The sequence below is a fragment of the Brugia malayi genome, assembly GCF_000002995.4.
Source record: "Brugia malayi strain FR3 genome assembly, contig: Bm_v4_Chr2_contig_001, whole genome shotgun sequence".
Classification (NCBI taxonomy): domain Eukaryota; kingdom Metazoa; phylum Nematoda; class Chromadorea; order Rhabditida; family Onchocercidae; genus Brugia; species Brugia malayi.
This window is the reverse complement of record NW_025062476.1, coordinates 7,796,451-7,818,600: the sequence shown is the minus strand read 5'-3', so window position 1 is coordinate 7,818,600 and position 22,150 is coordinate 7,796,451. Positions and strand designations below refer to the sequence as shown.

At 32.5% G+C, this 22,150-nt stretch overlaps 3 protein-coding genes across 4 annotated transcripts; 1 reads left to right on the top strand and 2 right to left on the bottom strand.

Annotated features, from left to right (window-relative positions):
* Positions 1 to 774: 774 nt before the first annotated feature.
* On the top strand, positions 775 to 4,334 carry Bm7105 (Uncharacterized protein; the record flags this gene model as incomplete). The annotated part of the gene is made up of 11 exons (XM_043078832.1): positions 775 to 883; positions 976 to 1,061; positions 1,156 to 1,247; positions 1,599 to 1,715; positions 2,233 to 2,356; positions 2,504 to 2,719; positions 2,845 to 2,973; positions 3,345 to 3,529; positions 3,724 to 3,852; positions 3,960 to 4,170; positions 4,248 to 4,334. 11 exons carry the CDS (start codon positions 775 to 777, stop codon positions 4,332 to 4,334), a joined length of 1,485 nt encoding a protein of 494 aa, XP_042934766.1.
* A 1,673-nt stretch (positions 4,335 to 6,007) lies between these two features.
* Bm5199 (Uncharacterized protein) lies at positions 6,008 to 8,529 on the bottom strand (the record flags this gene model as incomplete). The annotated part of the gene is made up of 9 exons (XM_043078831.1): positions 6,008 to 6,050; positions 6,128 to 6,235; positions 6,546 to 6,608; positions 6,693 to 6,767; positions 6,875 to 7,065; positions 7,376 to 7,594; positions 7,752 to 7,874; positions 7,982 to 8,215; positions 8,470 to 8,529. The coding sequence occupies 9 exons, from the start codon at positions 8,527 to 8,529 to the stop codon at positions 6,008 to 6,010; spliced, it is 1,116 nt and encodes a 371-aa protein (XP_042934765.1).
* An 8,146-nt stretch (positions 8,530 to 16,675) lies between these two features.
* Bm10095 (Uncharacterized protein) lies at positions 16,676 to 20,006 on the bottom strand (the record flags this gene model as incomplete). 2 transcript variants are annotated; one of them, XM_001900257.2, is made up of 9 exons in its annotated part: positions 16,676 to 16,880; positions 17,051 to 17,152; positions 17,325 to 17,434; positions 17,530 to 17,766; positions 17,863 to 18,028; positions 18,149 to 18,318; positions 18,725 to 18,943; positions 19,038 to 19,198; positions 19,796 to 20,006. In XM_001900257.2, the coding sequence occupies 9 exons, from the start codon at positions 20,004 to 20,006 to the stop codon at positions 16,676 to 16,678; spliced, it is 1,581 nt and encodes a 526-aa protein (XP_001900292.2). The 2 variants fall into 2 exon arrangements, with proteins under 2 accessions (XP_001900292.2, XP_042934764.1); XM_043078830.1 differs by having other exon boundaries at positions 17,614 to 17,766.
* Between the last annotated feature and the right edge of the window lie 2,144 nt (positions 20,007 to 22,150).

Here is a 22,150-nt window from a genome sequence, read left to right as displayed (position 1 = left end):
GAGAAAGAAGTTACTATTTCATTTGCTCTATAAAACGATCCCTCTGAATATCAAAGAATCGAAAGCTAATCTGAGATGACCCCTAATCCGCCTACAGTACCCTCCCATAGCAAAATTGTCCGTTAAATGAGCACAAGCTGGTCCGAAGACTATAAAGCATAGCGCGGAAATGTCTACGTGCAATTTTCAAATAGGGACTGTAACTAAAGAAGGAGATGCAGGAGCTTCATGGGAGTGATAATTGGCGGGTAGGCACTGATGAGAAGCGGGGATCTCTGAATGGGACGGGGATGAGTTGTGGGAAGGGAGGTGATGAAGCTTCTGTCATCCCCCACTGCACTCTCCGTCACACAAGCAAGCTTACGTATTCATTTCCTTCTGCTCCTTTCGTCGTTTCTTGCAAGTACTCCTATATGCAATCTACGTGTGAACCGTCTCCAGGTTGTCCCCTCTTCCTGTCTTCCTCCCTTCCCTTTTTTCCTCTCTTTCTGTGTGTTTTTCAATTGAGAATTGGATTTTCTTTTCCTATCACTTTTACTTTCAAGCTTAAGTTTGGGAAGTGGGTTAGTTAGAAATGAAAAGGGTTTTAGCTCTTATTACCCTCCTTTTAATGAGACAGACAATTCTACATTATTTATCGTCTTTTGACCTTTCTAGCAGTTAAAATTTGTTAGACAAATGTAACACAAGGGATAAATTAAAATGAAGTCCAAAGAGCTATTTAAAATTGTTTACAGAATTAGAAAGAATTCAGTCTTTAGCTTACGTACAGAAATGCTACAATCCATAAACATACTTAACCAAGCAACGGCAGTTGCACAAATTTTCCGTGCACCGCCATGGCCTATCGAGTCGGTGAATTTTCATCGTTACGGATATACAGGTAGAACTATTCACATCTCAAACTTCTTTAGATTTGACTCTGAACTATAGAAGTTGAGGCCATCTTAATAAGGTAACAGATCGGTCTTTCAGTTCGGCTCAATCCTGAATTGCAAGTAAACCGAGTCGCTAATTCATTGGTTGGACCAAATGTGCCGCAACAAATGTCGTCAAATCCGGTAACAAGAGATAGTGTTACTCACACTTCACATATAATTGCTGAAATCAGCGATTAAAATCTTTTAATATCACACTAAATTTCAATAATTTAAGGTATTATATCCTGCAGTGCCTCCCTATGTCGTTCCGCTTTCTAATTCGTCTCCACCATTAACAGCTGTGCGTGGTCTCGATAACCAGAAAGAGTATGTTCCATTGTAAAGAGTCTACTCCATTCTATAAAGAGTGGAACTTTTTCTTCATGCGTAAATGTACACGGTATTCATACGGCTCTCTTTTAAAACTTAATTGACAGTTGTGAAACCATTGTCCGACAAACTCAAGCTCATAATGATCCGGTAACTTGCAAATGTTCAGGGAACTTGAACTTGATGTTAACAGAGATCCATTAAGAAAAGAATTCTTTATACATACACTTAAGTTGATCTTCCCACTATTCAAATATAAGTGACAAAAGAATATTTAGAATTTCATTTTCACTGATAAAAGCTGCGTAAAGTGAAAGGTGATTTGAGAACAAAGGTATGCGATTTCAGCATAACCTTGCTACAGTTTCCGTCATCCGATGATGCATTTGTAGTTAGAGCATTCACCGAGCATTTGATTGAAACTGGAAGAATTGATGATTATGCGATCGACAAACGTGGCTCACGGTTTTAATTTTGCTTTCTTAGAACTTTTAGAAATTTTTCTCAAGCGTCATTCTATTGCACTGGTATGGTTTACCATATAGGACACTTTTTTTTTTGATATAAAATTCAAATCTGGATAGTCTCTCGAAAGATAGCTGTTCAAGTATACAATATGATTTTTGTAACATTTAGTCTAACAGGATCAAATCATGTATTCCTTTCACCTTCCTTCAGTAAAAAAAAATTTTTTAAATAAAGTGCTAAAAGGACCAAAAGTTAAAAGAAACTTCCACACTGCGTCGTTTTGTTGTTTAAGCATCACAGAAAAGGTATTTTAAAGCAGTACAAATGCTACTCCTAATTTCTAAGGTTTGTTGAATTTACGACAGGACTTTTTATCCTATTAGTAACAGTATTTTCATCATTGCAGCTATTTTCTTGAAATTATCTTTTGATTCATTTAAAAGTGAATGTTATTTTGCTCGTTGGGACTTCCTCAGCTACAAAGCCTTATTAATATGATTGTTAACTTTTTTAGCTTTTTGCAAAAAGTTTTTGTTGGTGGAGATGTGCTCATTCGGCAGAAACTTACGGACTATTTTCTGAAAATGGACATCTTCATCAAATTGTGTAATGATATCTTTGCCAATTTCTTCCTCCAGGTGAGTTTGCTTCGTGTAATCGAATTATATCTATTTCGCAGATATCAAAGTTGATCAGGAAGAAAACAGAGTTCATAGCTTCTTTGCTGGACTCTCCAAACTTATTCGCTAAATGAACTGATTTGCATTTGCTGCTTTATATTGTAGAAATTGATCGAAGAGGCGCGAAGTAATGAGCAGGCAACTATTTGTTCACTTCTTGAAACAAACATGGTAACATTCAGTCACGGTCGCTATTCATGTCGAGTAGTGCAGAAAGCTTTCGAGTGTTTCGATGTCGCGAATTGTTTGTCACTGGTAGGCAAACTGGATGGAGCTGAGAAGGATCTATCGTTGGACCAAAACGGGAACCATGTTATTCAGGTTTTAGCTGATACTAAATGGAAAATTCGTAGTATTAGTTTATCATAACATGACATGTATTGGCGACCGTCATCTTTGTGCTAACGGACACTGGTCCATTTCTGTAAACAATATAATTTTTTCAGAAGATTTTTTCATGCGTTCCTTTTTATGGATACAGTGGTATTGTTAATAAGTATGTCGCATCAATGGATATTTTAAATGAAGTTATGAAGGACAAATATGGTTGCCGAGTTATTCAGTTATCAATTGAAGTAAACTTTCAAAACTGTGATGCAACGGACATAACCAGTTATCTCATAAATTAACATTTTTGGAATCTGTTATCTTTATCGTAGTAACTTTGCAGTTTCCATTGCTGACTGTGCGCATGAATAATCCTTGTTTGGTAATTAAAATATTTGTCGGTCTTTCTGGTCGGTATGATTTTTTGTGGTTCCACGTCTGATTTTTTTTAATATTCATTGATCATCCTGTGGTTGGTAAAAGTAATAACTAATGCAAGACAGCGAACACTTAATGGTAGAAAGAAAATGCGTTTCAGCAGAAATAGTAATCACAACAATGCGGGTGATATTTTTCATAACATCTGAATTTCATTCATATTTATACGATGACGTTGCAGAAGTTAGAAGAGGAAGTTGTAAAAAATTCCAAACCTGCCACTTCGCTTCTTGAGCAGCTTGTTTCTATGATTCTAAAGGACTGTTGGTCTTATTCAGCTCATCAGTATGCAAATTATGTCATTCAACATATCATAATATCGAATACACTGGAAAAGTATCGCAGTACGATAATATGTGAACTTCTGTAAGTCACTGATGCACCGCAGTTATATTGTTTTCACCCACTTTCAAATGGCATTTCGAGGACTTATTCTTTTTTTGTTGTCCGTAAGTTAAATAATCATACTGAATTTTCTCATGAAATCTTTCAAGTTCTGGAGACTGGCAATTCTTGCTTTTATTGTATGTTGAATTTGGACATTTAAAAGTTATTTTCAGAAGCAATTTGTTATCAATGTCGCAGGAAAAGTATGCTTCACACGTTGTTGAAAAAGCGTTAAAGCATGCTCCGCCCAAGCTCCTTCATGCAATGATGGACGAAATTTTTGATGGCTATGAATGTGACACGTGCTTTTTTGTCCATTACAATAGTGTGAAGAGTTTTTTGTAAATTTAATAGGTATCGTTTGGATGAACTTGAGGTGACCATTTTCAACCAATTCCAAATTTTCCAGAAAAGGACATGATGCTCTGGATGTTCTGCTTTTTGATCAATTTGGCAATTATGTTATACAAACAATGCTGGATATAGCTGTTGAAGCAAAGGAAAAAAAACGCGTGGGTAACGACTCGTGGTTTAAGAGACTAGCGGAACGAATTATTAAAAGTCAGCACAAACTTATAAGATATTCGTCGGGAAAAAAGATTCTGGAGAAGTTGAGCGCGGTAATTTCTTCATGTATTTTAATTTTTAATTTTCAAATTTCTTGTCGAAACTTAACTGCTTTTTTATTAAACTGCAGGTAGTATCGAACGACAAAGACATAATTCAAGATGAAAAGTTTGATCCCGCTCTCAGGTCTTTGATTGTTCCAAAGAAATTTCGGTAAAAGAACTATGACATATATAATATTGGCACGTTCGTACGACTATTCTGTGAATAATCTAACTTCTTCCTCTAAGCAAAACTATTTTTTTCCCTGACAATTTACTTTTAATGATCTCTTTACATATCCAACGTTTGCGCTGTCTTCTCCATATTTGTAAATTAAGAGCAGCAATTTTAATTACAGTTCGTTTGAAGAGTTACTGTTTCCCAGAAATCTTCATTTTCTGTCTCATATATCAAAATATCATGGTCACACCATATCCCTCCTCTTTTGTTGTACAGTTATTTACCAACTAATTATTTTGCTTTTACTCCCCTGTTCCTCTCACTGTTAATTTTCAGAATTTCCGGATGAAATATCAGTAAATTAACGTTGTGCATTTATGAAATAATTCCTGAATGAATCTAATCTAGATGAAAAGTAAAACTTCTTGTGTATAATGTTGTGCCAAGTAGTTGTTATCATTATTTGCTTGTATATAATGTTAAAAAAACGAAATTTAGTAAATACAAAAAACATTCTCTAACTAATACTTATTTCAAATGAGCAACAGAAATTCCGATACATTTTCTCGAAACTTTCAATCATTTTCATGTTCAGAGTATTAACTCGAATTAGGAGTCTTTAATGCAATTAACCTGACGTGAAAAAAAGAAATGGCAATCTTAAGGAACGTTACAAGTTAGGCAACAAGAGCATGTAATGAGGGAATTAACGATCTGAAGCATTAGGAAACAAAACCAGAGAGATTAAGGAAATCCGAAATCTTCGGGACTAAACAGGTCGTCATTAGCTTACGAAAAGCATGTTCTTTAGTATATTGTGATTGTTATTCAATTCCTAAATTTCGTTTTGCATATATATATATGTTTTCATATTATAGCATTAAAGCATTTAAGATGTGAAACTGATCAATCTTTGTGATTTGGCACGTGAAGGCTTTAAGTTCATGTGCTTTAAGTGTTAGACATTGATTATTTTCAAGCTTCTTCAAGCAATAACTTTCAGCAAAAATGAATCTGGTACGTGAAAAAGTACTGACAGCGTGGAGCATGAAATATTGCGAAGGCATTTAGTGAAATAATGATAACGGTGACAGAAACCGCATTTCGAAATATTCAATACTAATAAAAGTTTAAAAAATGGTTCAGATAACTTCAATCTTCATATAAAACAGCATTAATAGTTTCTAAATTATTTTCATCAAAATTACTCTCGCTAAATCTGTAAAAATCGTCTCATAGCAATTTTATAGGGTACAAATGAAATAAAAGCAAATACTGTCACATTTTCTGATAAATTATCCAGTGGATAATTAAATACATGAAAGACTTATTTATATAGTTCTGGTTTTTTGTGGACACGAACTTTCTGAAAATTTAGCTTCAAATTCGATATTTCTTGAAGCAAATATAAATATTGGTAAAGTTATGAATTTAAAGAGTTGATTTAATAGGTGAAACATGTGGAAGAATTCATCAATGATAACGGTTAATAGATTGGAGACGGCATATCTTCTAAAAAGCTCTCCATTTAGTACATTTCGCGTCGCATCACGTTTAATAAAATTTGTACTATGACATATTTGGCAAGAAAAAGTACAAGGATATACTGTCGTCTCATCTGCTCTTTGAAATTAGCAATTTCATTTGAGAAATCTCTCGTACTCATTGTTAAACTTCTGACATTATACTACTACTTGTCTGCACCGGTGGTCTGAAATTATATTTTATTACTAAAGAAGTAGTTGGAAATGATCATGTATAGATTTTTCTTTAATTTAAGTCTATAACCTATATAAATCAATAGCATCACTCCTTGATATTTCGCTACTTCTCGAGCTATTTAAACCAATGAGGCCAGGTGCGCCTGATGTTGCGAAGAATGCAGCATTGTTGTAACTGTAATCAAAAGTATTACTATTTTAAGGCCGTGTAAGATTATTTATACATGAAATAAGCTGGTGGCAAGTTTCACCAGTTAAAAGCAGAAATGTAAGCACAAAGCGTTCATCTCTGAAGTATGCTGATAGAATGCAGATCTGCAAATTATAGCATGCCAAAACAAATTGAAGTTCAAGTGGAATTGAGGTTAAGAAGAGATTGTCTAGGAGCTTAAGGTATGGTTATGTATAGCTGCACTCAAACACCTGTGTTGTTAGTTAGAGCCGTTAAATTAGCATCATTGGCGTTTGTTTTATAGTAGTAATACCTTGTGCTATGGTCGTTATCGACAGGTAATGAGAGAGCTGGTTGTGGTGATGCAACATTCGGCCTAAAAACCAGTGCTTCGAATGTAAAATTTTGGTGCAGATTCCAGTTCATTCACAAGATCACAAAGAAGGAACTTCGAACTCACCGAGTGCTTGCCGTTGACCGGACACCTATTACTGTCGTTTTACCATTCGTAAAATTTTGTTTGTAGTTTACTTTCCTGAAAATGAAAATTTTTATTTTATTTACATGACGTAACGTTAATGCATAGTAGATGGATTGGTGTTAGTTACAGTGTCAAAAGTGATAAGAAAATGAAGAACTAACTTGTTCCTTGCATTGCCAGATCTTATTACAGTTCGGAATCGCTCTGCTATTGTTGCCATCGCCTCACTCAGTGTAACCTTTTTGCTAATCAGCACTACAAATATAACCACTGGCATCAAACGTAGAGCCAAAAGTGTCCATAGTACACCTTTTCCTATGAAAGCTGAGGAAATGTATGGATCACAAGTGTTCTGAAATGCCATGGTGACTTTTATTCATAATGAATTGATTTTTAATATTTTAATGTTTACAACCAGTTTATCTTCATTGAAATATTCTTAACGGTAACCTTTTGTCTAGGATGTTGCATTTGGACTATTATACAGTAGGATGATACTTGCCTCTTTTCGACAAAAAACTTTCACTATTCCTTCTGCACTAAATTAGTTATTACCAATTATTATTACTATAATCACTTAACATTAATAGATGTTTCTAAAGTCGAAAGATCTATTTTTCGAAGGACAATTGTAAAGCAAATTATGTGGTTGCTAAACTTGCCAAGGGATTTTGCTTCCTCTTTTGTGCAGCGTAAAGATTTAAATCGAAAATACATCCGAGTCTTTGTTCCATCTGTACCAGTCCACCAGGATTGTACGGTATCGCATGATTTAACAAATTCTCAGTGACACCTGGTAACAGTGATGCGTGCGGGAAAATCATGAATGCCAACACGTGAACCTCCGTTATACAATATAATATTGCTAACACAAAAAATAGCTGAAAACTCAACAGTTCTTAGTTTCATTCCACCCAACTTTTTAACTGAAAGATTTTAAATTTTGGAACACCAAAAAAAAAAAAAAAATGACTCATAAGTATTACTAGAGCTTTTGTATCACATCAAACATTAAGTATTAGATGTAAAAAAACTTACCCAGAAAACAACATGTGCTTTGCCTCTATTTGTATCTGTAGTCAGATATATGAAGATACAAATGGTCAAGAAAAAGTAGCATCCCAAATCGGCGAATAAAAATAACCACAGCAAGGTCTTGTACTGGAAAAAGGAAAATGACAGATGTAAATTTTTTGAAATTTGAACGTTACTATCATTAATGAAAGACCTTTTTGAAGTTCAAACCAGAAAAGTTAATTTACACGAACCATCCGATGTTGTTCTAGTGTTTGTAGCTCATTTTCTTCAAGCTCAAAAAATCCAAGTTGTTGGTTGTAATTAATTTTGCTAATTGCAATCGATTTATCCAAGTAGTCAATAAGTTCCTCATAAACAGGTTTATCTTTAATCAGATATATTCCAATACAACAGACAGAAAGCAACACAATGAAGCACAGTAGTATGCATAATAAAGCAGCCAGTGACTGCCGCCAACCACCTGACTGCAATTTCAAATTTGATTGATTAGAAATTCGAATTCAAATCAGTAAGATTAGCAGTTTTGTCATTATATCGGACTTTTCATTATATTATTGTTATTTATAGCAAGCTTAGAAAATGAATACGTCGGAAGAGTTAAAGACTAGTCCATGAGCTTCGTCAATGGATATTTAACAAGCAAATATTAAATTTCTTCCTTTTTTCTTCAGAATAAAAATTTTTTAATTTTCGGACATTTAATTCATAGACTTAGTACCTGTTGTGAACTGGGTTGCGGCATCAGTAGAGTAGGCCCAAAGCCTCTTGTTATTCCCATATATTAGTATCTTTCCGCTTCAATTCTACAGCAGCAATGAAAATGACTTTATACCATCACGTCGGTTTCAACTTCATTTATGTAACCTATTTGCACGGGTTTTGAGTCTATCTAACCAATCACATCGTTTAATAGACCAAACGTTTACAGCACCAAAAATTTAACATTAATAAAGAATATATGTGCATGAAAAATACAGAATTCTTTTATCTTGAAGTGGCGGTAAAAAGTAACCAAATACAATGAGTGTATTTTAGAAAATTCAAAGAAGGTTTTAAAAATTGCAAGATATGAAAGGGATTTTGAAACTGGTAGCGACATACAATGTGGTCGAGATACAACGTTGGCCAATACATTAATGAATCAGCAGAACAGGAAGAGCGGTTATTAACAAGGCCAACAACAATAGCTCAGCTAAAAATTTTACTAATTATAAGTGCCGGATAATACTGTTTTAAATGTAAGAGATCAAGTCATGAAGTAAAAAAGATATGATGGGAGTATATTTAGTTTCTTTTCAGCAATCACTAAATCATTTGCTGAAAATATTAAATTTCTCAAGAAATGAGAAAAAGAAAACAAGAGAAAATAATGAAAAAAAAAAAAAAAAAAACTCGTTTTGTTTCCTAAATTTCACACATACATTTAATACCAAAATACAATTCAACGGTTTCCAACAAACATTTTGTCTTACTTTTTGCTCCAACACAGATTAATGAAATTTTAATAAGTGGCTGTGAGGAATTTTTTGAAATGATAGTCTAATTTAAGAACTTGTCTAGTTTTATACAGTGGGAAAATAGTGTAAGATAATAATTATGATAATTTTGAAAGAGTGAAAGCTTTGCGAAACAATTGAAACAAATAGATATACTGAAATTTAAGGAATCCATTCTCATATATACCCTGCTGGAAATTTTGGAATGCAGGATGAAATGAGAGAAAAAGAACACAGTGCAAAGGAAGCTTTGACTAGATGAGCAGTAGTGGAGTGATAATGACCAATCATCAGAGAATCGAATTTTAGAATTTGTGTAGCAGAATCATCCATACCTGGCATATATGAAATGAAGAAGAGCGTTAATTGTGTGACAAAATGATGACAATGTCACCGATATGATGGTGATTGCTGGAAATGAGCACCCCAATATATAATCAGTAAAGGTCATCAAATTTTATTCTCAATTTACGATTTGTCTGAAATAAAACTATTGATTACTAGAGTTTTTTCTTTTTTTAAAATTAACTTCAAATGCTTAAAATCACAAAAGAATTAAACTGCCTATGAAAGCTAATATTATAAAGATCCGAAATGTTACAACTGATAAAAATTAAAAAAATCTTTAGTTTATTTATATAAAATTTTTTAGAAGTTCCATTTTTCTATTTTCAGAAGAGAATAAAAATTGAAGGAAACAACTGAAAATTAACTCTTTAATGCAAGTAAATATGAGGAAGCGATGTGGTTTTAGACTAATAAAAAGTGAACTATCTATTCTTTTGAAAGAGTCGATAAATTAAGTTCTTGCCAATAAAGCGACCCATGAAATTTTTTTAATCTTTAAAAAAGGAAAAAACTAAAGAAAGAATCGACCTTAAGACTCCTTCGAGCAATGCACTTCAAGGATATATTTTGATGATTTATTAAGTATCACATTGAATTACAATAACAAATGGAGGAGAAAAATCGATAAAGTATCATGTAAACAAAGATCAGTTCACTTCGAATTTTAACTTAGATTCCAAATTAATACCAAATTTGTCACTAGAGAATTTCTCAAGAACTTCAGCTCATGTGTGGCTTGAAAAGAGACGATGGCATGGTAGAAATGAATTTATCGAAAAAAAAAAATTGAGCAATTTAAATTTCAATTGAAACTTGAATTTGATTTTGACAAAAAATTGTTCAGACTAGTAACTCTCATAATGCTCATCACAAATATGTAGTTATTCTCACTAATGAGCAATATCAACTTTTACGGTACAAATTATGCATCAGTGAGCTTTCAGTCTCTTGAAAATATCGAGGACGTGACGTAAAGGTTGCCGTGCGGAGTGGTGAAGGTATAAACATCAACAGCCACAAATCATCGTTTACTGCTGTCATTAACAGAGGTCCCATCGACTTCCCATAGCAATCAAAACAAAGTTAATGTCATTCCTATCCTCAGACGGCCAACAATGATAATACCAATCGATAACCTCTGTCCTTGGTAGAAAAGGGTGACGGTGAAGTCCGCACCTTGACAACACATCCACTAACCTACTACGTTGACAACGCCGGAAATGCGAACGACTCCATCCATAACAATAGAACCTTTCCATTGACAAACTTCCGTAGTACTGAGCGAATGAATCGATTTCGAATTTGTACTCAGTCAAATGCAACGATCCGACGTGACGTCCAATTATACCTGCCATTAATACCACTTGATACAGCTGATAGCACAAACTTAATAGAAAAGGATAGGGATGAAAAGTGGTAGAGCTGCTAAGTAGCTAGTTTGATAAGTTTGATAAAAATAAAAATGAGGAAAAAAAAAATAAAGATAAAAATAAAAATTAGTGGCTTGGAAAGAAGACGGAAAAAAGTTTCTTGTTTTTCAAAAAAAAAAAGTTCTTTTGTAATTAAAGCTAATTACTGGGTAGGAACGGTGCATCTGGGTGCCACTTTTCAACATAAATTTTCAACCAGATTTATCCAATTTTCACTTATTGAAAAGCTTTGTCTACTTCATTTTCAGATTTTATTATACCAGCAAAACTGAATATGAAAAAACAAATGTTCTAGATATTTCCGTCCAGTTTCGATGAGACAATAAAATTCGGAAATGAAGTTATCAAGGAATTCAAGAAGAATGAAAGATACATTCTTTAATCACACCAGCGATGATTGGTATGCAAGAGTTTCTTCAAAATTCTAAACCTAATACGGTACAAATGAATGACTCATATTTTGGATTTCAAAACAGATGATGTCAAGTAGACAGAAAATTGACAGGTTTAATTAACTTTTCGGCATCTTTCCTTGCTAGAATCGAAGTGGTAAAGGAAATGATCACATTTTGGGTTTCTTTCACTTATACTTAAGCGCAAAACCGAAAGTACTGATGACACCGCTACATCAAAAATAAATAAGACCTAGTAGAGAAATCTAAATTAATTTTAAAGTTTTGAATTAAATTTTGATATTAGATCCTAATTTAGAGTAAAAAAGAAAATTTCACCTGATTTTTTAAATTAAAGATTAGTTCAAAAGTAATTTTGTTGGCAGTGTCAATACAGCAGAACTTTCATATAAAACTCTATAATTTTCGGCAACAGATGCAGGATAAGTTTATTAAGGTCGTAAATCAAATCATAGAAATGCGACAAATAAATATACAAACTAATTTGTGGAGAACGCTAAAAAAAAAAAACTGTAAATAAAAACGAATATTTAGATTATCCTTGAGATCAGCGAATCAAGGTTTTACTTACTTCACAGAATACTGCTGTGGGACCAATCGTAGATTTATATCAAGATAGGAGACTGCGTTATTACCTGTGGAGTATTTGAAAGGAAAGTGGATTTAGAAGTGAAAAACATTTAAAATCGGGCAAACTTCGAGATGATAATGATCGGTCTGGTTAGGTATCTGTGCGACACATGGAGCAATGGTCGGTGTAGTGGGTTGGAAACAAAGAGGAAACAAGGACAGCAACCATTCGAGTGATTTGGGGGAAGACTGCAGTTCCGATCTAGTTGCTCTCACATTGCCATACTGAGAAACATTAATCACTTGAGACAATTAAATTTGGGGAAATTGATGACCGATGATTCAAATTTTGAAAAAAATTGCAAAAATCATTGGTACTCATACTACCGTGCAGCCTTTGATGGAACCTTACTGAACACTTTGAATGCAAATTTTGAACAAAAGTCAAAATTTTCACGAAGCATTAACTGGGAAAGTTACAATGATAAGGTTTTAATCATCTCGATAATATCAATTTCTCATCACATATCTTGAAAACGTCCATGCCTTAAAGTTCATCCTGACGAAAACTGAAAAAGTCAGAAATGCAGAAAGTGTTTAAAATGTTCTCTCTAGATGATTTGCTGAGATTAACGGTGCAGAAGATGGGAATATTATAACTTTCATGCTTTTCAGTTGCGTTCAAAACATACATTAAAAAGCGGAAAAATCACGTTTTACACAAATTATAAATAACTTAAAAGTGTGATTTTCAAGTTGTCAAATGATTCTAGATTGAAAAGTCTACCAACTTTGGAAGGGAAAATTTTTAGGAAGTTAATAAATCATTTTGAAGCACTGAGTCTACTTTAACCAGCAGTAAAATTTCAAGTTAAATGATATCCTAAAATATCATTCTGTGATACACCATACAGAAAAAAACAGTTATCATGAATTCAATTAAAGCCTGAAAATACTCTACTGAAAAAGGAAGAAAACGACTCAAACTTAATTTTTGTAATTTTCTGTTTTTATTATTAATATTTCACCAATATTTTCGAGAGTTAGAAAAATCAAAATAACGAAAACTTCTTATGATTTTTTCAAAAAATAAATAGTATTTTGTTAATAAAAAAAGTGAAAACTGACATATAATTTAAGTAAGATAGCAAAAAATTTTCTAAATTTATTGCTACGGACTTCAATAATTATCTTCCACTTTGGCAAGAAAATTTGACGAAAAAGAAAAATTTCCTTAAACTGCGATGTTCTATTCTATTTTAGTAATTAAAGCAATAAAAGATAGATCCGTCATCATACAGTACACCTGTTTTATTCTATAATTACCAATTTTGTATCATATAATTTATTGAGGCAGGAGCCGTTTTCATTTAATTATATTGCTTTATACATAGTGCGATTTAAAAAAAAGCATAACTGAGAAAGATGAAGGAGGAAAAGAAAGATGCGCCATCAAAATCGATCGTTGTTTTATGTGATTTTCCTTTGTGACAAAATTTTCCCTCAACTAGACAAGTTTCTATTCCGCTGTGATTTCTCCGCACACAACTTTCTTTAAAAATTTTTAACGACAGTCACAAGAATGGGCCGTTAACCTTATTTATGTAACAAAAGAACACTTTGCAAATTCGAGAAATTCATGGAAATTGTAATTGAACTTTTCATCAAGAAATGGACACTTAAAAAATTCAAAAATTTTTTGGAAATCACGTGAAAACCAAAGATTCCGCATTAGGAGTAATGAATAATCAATCCTGAATTCGCGACAAACAAAACTGATAACTTTGTCCTTGCATAACTGAATGTAATCGGGAGACTATCATTTGAGAAGCTATCCGTCCAAGTGAAAGATTTCTCTTTCTTCAAGTATGTTTGATCAATAACTGATTTATATTCATATCTATGTAAAATATGAATATGTTACGCGGAGAAATTCTTTTGAAATTAAAACTGATAATTTATTTTGATGAATACAGTGCAGTGCTTGAAGATTTTGATTGACGCAGTTAGAAAACTGTTTAAACTATCAATCTAATTTAATTATTGTTTCCAAAAAATCTTAAAAATTCTATTATTTTACAATTTTGCTAAGTGTGTGGCGCGGAGAGGAGGGGAAGGGATTGTTGACATATTCCAAGAAGTACGTTCAGCAATATTCTATTCCAGTGGTAGTATGAATAATCAATCATCCGCTGTTTCATTGTTGAAATCTGTCGGCTATTTTCAATGAGTCTCAATCTATTATCTTTTCGATTTACTATTTTCCAAAGCGAATTTCAGGAGAAATTATTTTTTTTACTAAGTTTATGTTTTAAGGAAAAATTTTTATGGTTTCAAATAAACCTAAACTTAATAAGATTCGAATTAGCCCATGCATTAAATCAATTTGAAATTTTCTCTTTTGAGCAGATTTAATCTTTTTCTTGCCTCTACATAACATAATATTTTTCCAATCCTTGCCATTACAATTTTTTAAATTAATGATGTTGACGTATTCATAAAGTAATAATCTCTCGATTCTAATTAATTCTCATTAATTCGTCCCAAGCTTGGTTTTTGCTTTAGTCACTAGAATGCTGAGACAGGTGGTCTTTGGTTTTTTCTTTTTTATGACTCTTTTTTTAGGGAGGAAGTTTTGCAAACCAAATTCCAAAAATGATCGAGGACAAGAAAATTTTATTGAAATTATTCTGTGCAACTTCGGAAAATCTGTTGTTTTTGTTTCATGGTGAAAAAAAAAATTAAAAATACAAAAGCTTTTGACAGAGCTCACGTGAGTAACGAAGCTGGAAAAACTTTTGGGAAAGTATTTGTCTTTTCTTAATCTTCTGATAGCTTTCAATTGTTTCTTCCTAAATATTTCAAATTCCACTGTTTAGAAGCGTATAAGAAATAACATTTGTAGTCGATTAAAGCAATCTGCGCAAAAAAATGTTACTAATTAAAATCCCTCAATTAAAGTATTGAGAAGTCGAATACACAGTTAAATAGACGATTTTGAAAAGCCGTACTAACAAATATTTTCTTAACGAAAGTTAGCTTTTCTCCTGCAAGAAAATAGTCTTAAAATAATTTAAAAAATTTGATTCACTGTAAGTGACATGGTTGATCGTTAATAGCGGCATTTGTCGCAATTCTCAACAAAAAAGAGTTTCTGCTATACAAAAGATGAAACAATTCTGAGATGAAGGACATTACACTATCACACAATATGTTGAGAAATTTGAATTTATTACAATGGGATGAAAAGAAGATAAAATCCAAAAGTTAAATGGATAAAAGGATGACCGCGCTTCACAATTTTAATCCCTGAAATTCTAAAGTTCGTGTGATGGTCAGGAAACCACGAATTTCTCGAGATGGCATTAAATTGGACCAAATCTAGCTCATGCAGATTGTTCAATTAAAACACACTTTGATTCTTATGCAAAATTAATATTCTTTTAAGCTTCAAGAGGTAATGAGTTGGCAGATTCAAATCAGTACGATTTGTATGTGTTACAGAGCATAAACGATCATTATCAGAAAATTAACCGTGAAAAGAAATAAAATCGCTGAAATCAAAATTGATATGAAATGGTTGATAAGTCTCTTGAATATTCAGTTCAGATCTGTCGAAAATATTTCCTGTTAATATAACGGCTAAAGTTAAAGGTGATCATCGCTGACACTTACGTAATTGCAATTGCAAGCAAACTGTGAAGATTTATAAAGTGTTTTGGAGAAACGAATAAGATACTGAGACGGAAGTGATTAACAATTGAGGTAAGGGAGAGTCAACAATCATTACTTTATGTATCACAAAGATGAGAAGTGGAGTATTATGAATGACACAACAAATCAAATAATAAAATCCAATAGAATGAAAGAACTCATTTTTTCACAGCGATTAAAACAGTTTAATTTCTTTTTCTTCAATAATGTCGTGGAGACCATTTATTGATTTACGCAATGTTTCATTGTTTGTTAATGTTTTTTTCTTTTTTTTTTCTTAAACGACAAATTTCCCCAAATTGTTGTTGGGTACGTTATGACGTAGTAATTGTTTATGAAATAATATGACTCATCTTAGATTCGAACAGAAATGAATGCTGAAGAAACTTTTTAGAAATATAGAAGAAAAAAAAGCATTTGAAGCTCTTCAGGCAAACGAAAATTACGGGAGATCAAAATATAAATTTCTTAACCGAAACGGAAATATTTAAAGGCATTTGAAGAACATATGGGTCACATTCATTCATCAAATCGGTTGACTTAAGCCTATTTTTGCACTGTTTCAAAATCCGAAACGCTTAGCAATATTCATGGATGACATTAGAATAGGAAACGAAATTCTTCAGATACCACAACCTTCAGACCAAGTGTTTTTGACTTCACTGTTAATGTAACTTCATGTGAAATTTAGCTTTTGCTTTCAGTTTGTTGTCTGCCTGTTTGGTAAATGAATAATTTATTCCTGATATATATGTAAATAATAAAATCAGATATTTTTCAAGAACAATGAAAATTTCGAGGAAAAACCAGAAAATGAAAGCTGTCTAAATTAAAATGATACAGTGGATGAATTGTGCTAATCAGCTTATTTTATTGAAATAAATTTGACAATTACAATTTATAAGGCACTCAACCGTTTCTTCTCAACTAAAAGATGAAATCTTCCTGAGTTGTCATGGAACAACCGTTTCTTCTCCATTAAAAAATGAATGATACTTCATATTTTTATGCATCTCTGCATTCTCTTTCTGTATTATTACGAATTCTGTCTGTGTCACACAAGCAGTATCACTGGGGAAAGCTTTTCGTAACATTAATGGTTTACGACAGATGCCACTGGGGTTTCCGACTTTTCTCTGATATCGAATTTCCTGTTGCCTGAAAATATGTAGCAGGAAAAGTGACTGTAATATTCACAGCTGCAAGTATCATGAAAAATAATTGAAACATAAATTTGAAATTAGTATTACATAGAATTTTTTTTTCCTTTCATTTTCTATTTCTTTAAAGTTGAAAATATGTTGTAATTCAAAGTAAAATAAAATAACCTATTTTTTGTAACACAAGCATAGTCATAAGGATCAATCATTCTCCAGACGTATCCGTTATTGCAAGCATTCATACCAAAAGTTACCAAATCTTTAAAAAATCTGAAAGTCGAGCTTTCATGTCAATTTCACATTCTCTCTATCAAAATGACAATTCTTGCTGCACCTTGCCTTGGAAATTAAAATAAGACAAAGTTCAAACGAATAAATTTAAAAACCGTAACATTAATTACAAATTTTGAATTAAAAGTGTATCCATAACTTTAGCACATACCCATTTTGTTCAGGTGGTAAAATCCTAACAGTCTCTCCTTCATTTTGAATATGACTAGAATTCATTTCATCTTTTAGATGCCTCTGTTTTCTTGTACTTCTACACGATATCTAAAATATTTTTTGAATGGTATAATTGCCTGTGAATTCAAGAAGTAAAATTGTCTTTCGAGAAATATTTTTCCCATATGTTATCAATAAAATACTTTGTTAGGTTTTATTGGATTGAATGTTGAGTTGATTTGTAGAACGGCTACTTGTCGCTGTTTGTCAATTCTCTCAACACGTACTTTAATGACTGGGTAAACTTCAGGACTGTCTTGTTCAAGGAAATGTACCCATTCAGTGCCAACCATCATTTCATCATAATCTTTACTGTGTGTAATTATGGTTGAATAGTAGGTTGTTCCTTTTCGGTCAATTTTATGTATTACAACCGCTTCCTGTAAATAGCAATAGGATTTTGCTCGTAAATGCAATGGAATACTCTAGTGCAATTTTCTTAATGTTCTTGGTATTTCACATATTTCAAGTTGAACCTGTTTGATGCCAGAATCATAATTAATTGGAGTTCGAAATTCCAAGGTGAAGACATTAGCAGGATCGTTTTTATCAAATGGGAGCATCACTAGAAGCCAATCGTTGGATTGTGCATGAGAGATACTTAATGATGACAATCGTATAATTGAGCTGCTTTTTCCATCTCTACAGACACAGTATAATCTGTTAACTCTCTTTCAACGAAATGTTTCACTTAGACGTTCAATTCTGATAGGTAATTTATGACACATCACTTTCCTTAAATATTTTAACAAAAATGAGAACCTTCCAAAATAAAGAATCCGATTACTGGGTAGCCAACCAAGATAATCAAGATGTGGTCCATTTAAGCCTGGTCCACTAAGGCCATATTGCGACTTATACATCCAAGCATTCGACGTACTCATCAAATCATAGCGATCACCGTATTCACCCATGTGTGCAAATGGAAAGATCTGAGCCATTGTTGCATCGTTTTGAATTTAAGAATAGCAGGTTTATATTTTAACTGTTGATATCTAGTTTGTGAAGGGCAATAAATACTCGGTATGTAAAGACTTTTTTGTTTCTAATTAAAGAAATGTGTACAATAATTGATAGACAAATTTATGATTGCTTGATTCATTGATTCCTCGATTGATCGACTAATTGATAGAGAAAATCATTAAATGAGTTTAAATGACCAAAGCAGTTAATAACTGCCACCAGCTTGACATGTTTCGAACTCTATTATCAATGCCTCGATATTTTATGTGCAAACTTAAAATTTAACCATTTTTTTACAGTAAAAAAATAAAAATTAATTTAAACGTGTATGACGTGCATTACCGATCGATGCTGTAATTAAAGAAAGAAACTCACGGCAATTTTACGATCGCTATATGAATGCCCAATATGAAAACTATGCACCATTTCATGGGTAAGCACCGAGTTAAATGATAATCGCGGTGTGATCAGGACACCATCCTCATTGCCATACATTGCTCCATGCTCCGTGTTTAGTATCGTTATCTTTTTTTTGTTTAATTGTGTCTTTCGTGCAGCCAATTTGACACATAATTGTTTCGCTTTAATAAAAAACTGAAAACGAAACTACTAATCAAGTAACCATTTAAAGGTTACTTAAAATCCATCTTGTAGGTTTTCCAACTAACAAAGCAGAATTGAAACTCACAGATGAATTGAAGTTGTCGTTATTCCAGAAAGCTTTATCCGCTAGAGCCATTAACCTCACTTGCTTTACTGTCCACGGGAGTGTCACCCAGCCGAATACTTTTGTATCTGCTATAGTATAAATTCCATTCGATACATTCATGAAATACTTTGCAATCGTATCTGAAAAGAAGAAAATTTTTACTCAAACTATGCATGTTTTTAATACCAAAGTTTAAAGTTTAATTAAATTGTAAAATCATGATAGCATAGAAATTCTTTTCAGTCTAATGCCGAAAACTTATTGATCATATTCCAGAAATTTCAAATAAAAATAAAAAAACTTCCAAGTGTTATTTGGTTATCCAAGTGACAATCCATCCCGCTAATTTATTAAAAAGAATTTGACCATCGTTAGTGCAATTTTTTGTCTAAGAGATTATATCCCGCATCGGGAAAGTGTTGTATAGAATCAAAAGAATAACATATAATATTTTCTAATTAAACTACCAGTGACATTAATGTTAGAGTACTTCCTTTACGGCTTGTTTTAAATACTGAGGAAAACTCAGACCTTGTTTTAAGATACTGAAGAATTAATGGATATGTGGATCATTTGGCAGATTGATTTGAACAGGAGATATATTTCTATGGAAATGAGATGATGTGAAGGTATTTCTTAGTTTAACTTCATTTGTCGGATTTGGAAACTTTTGAAATTACATGTTAGTAGTTTCATTACATGTTAGTAGTTATGGCTAACATTAAGCAAATAAATACCTGAGCCGGAACCAGTCATCCAGTTCTGATACCATTCTCGTCTTTGTGGCTCATATCTCGCCGTATCAGCGAATTTGCATAAAATCACTGACCAAGGCTCGTTAGCACGCAGTGGTATTGCAGTAGTATAAAAATTGCAATGGCTAGTAGAAATGAGAAATAGCAAAGGCAATCGTTGGATCAGTATCAGAGTATAATCAGTGATTAGCATATGACCCTATCAGTCCAGAATATCGTAATAACTAATTCGTTTCTAACAAAAAAAAAAAATTAGAGAAAGGTAAACTGCAGAACGGGAATCGTTGAGAGAGATGGGCTGAACTGAACAATTGTACTAGTACGGATTGGAATTGTGTTGACAATTTTACGGCGAAATATTTTGATTACGGAAATAAATTTATCACACACAAATCATCAAAATAACACTGGAATAGATTTGATTCAATGTATCTAAAGAAGCATTTCTTCGCATATTAATCCACACAACTATGTACGATTTATTTATATCGAAAACACTAATTGTGAAATTCATAGATGTGAAACTAAATTCTGAAAAGACTTGAAAGAAATTTTCTAAATTGAACTTTCTTCTGAAGAATAAAAAGCTTGAAATCATAAAACTTCTGCATAATACATATGCCTGAAGCACTGCGACAATGTTTGCACTGCAGTTAAGACAACAGGATTCGGTAGGATAGTCACTGGCAGTGATCTTCCAAGCTGGGTGAGCTACTGAAATTCTTCTTCAGAGATTTTCTTTTTTTAAAAAAATGAAGAATTTGAAATCATAGCTTGATAAGAAGATTTTCTTCTCATTAAAATCATTCTGTCAGAACATTTTGCTTTTTTGAAAACAAGGCTATTGTGTGAAACAAGCTATCATGTTCTTTGTCTACCAAACCAAAATAGAAGATAACGAAAGCTTAACTGCTAGATAATATCAATCAGAAAATGTTTTAATTCGCCATTAATTTATGGAAAATGCTACATTTCCCGCCACGAACGGTAAAACCGGAATGGTTAGTGTCATGCCTTTGCCAGATTATCTAAATTTTCTTCTTGTTTCAAACTATTACTGCATGAAATGAATGATTTTGAGAAAGACAGTAAGTAAAGTCGGAATTTAAAAAATTCCGCGCAGAATTAGAATGCAATAACAAATAGACATGAAATATTTCGCAAGGACCAGTATTATTGATGCTTAACTAATCAATCAACTTGTTAAGATTGTCTTCTGACATAGAATTGTTTTTCGAATTTCGAAGAAATTTCAAGTACATTTTGTTACATTTTAATATACTTCAAATTCAGTCGCATAAAAAAATGCTTTGGTGCATTGACGATTCTTAATAGTTGATTAAATTGCACAAGAAAGCTGAGCGAAACATCGCTTACTTGATTCCTTATCATGCTAGATCATGCTTAATGGAAAGTGTTATTTAAATTTTTTGCTGAAATCTATTTGTAACATTGTTTAGTGGTAAAGAAATTTCAAGAAATTGTACTGTCGCTGATTATTAACAATCGTGAACAGAAAAGAAGCCTGAAGACCGACATTAATGAAAAATAAAAATTTTTAACTAAAGATATTGATGATATTCATTGATGTAAGTAATGTGAATGAAATAAAAATTTTGTAATGGAAAGGAACGCCACTATTAGGTGAAAGGGGAACATATTTATGGATCGGTATATCGGTATCAAACAATGTTGACAAATGTGGTAGTAAACAAAAGAAATCCCAACAAACAAAAATGAACACAATTTTTACAGTGAAAAATTAATGACATTGAAACTGCGCTACTTTAATCCCTTATTTTGATTTTGCATGTTTTTTTTTTTTTTTTTTTTTTTTTTTGAGACAGAAGTTTTTTTCGGACTATTCTTTTACATAATTTCAATTTTTTTAAATCACTAATCCTCTGACTTGTGTTTAGTTGGAAGCAAACAAATTTTTAGGAACTCGACGTTTGACATGCATGCAAAGTGTATTATTATAACAAGAGATATGATGAAACATTTGACAAATAATATAATTATATCACTCAGTTGGACTATAAGTTAGTTGCTAGGTAGCACTGACTTGTGTTTAAGTGGAAGTAAACGAAAAGAACAGTTAAATCGACATTTTTGAGATTTTGAACAAATATGCGATTAACAAACAGATTTTTTACAAAATAATAGTAGACGACAATAACGCATACAAATTTAAAAAAAGTTATCAAAATGGATGTTTGCTTTTTTTTGAATTACTCGCAATTTACTAAAACCCAACCACGATGTAGTTGCAAAATACATTTTAACTTCAAATGTTCCATCTAGATTGGTAACGCTCTGAGATCAACTACATTTGAT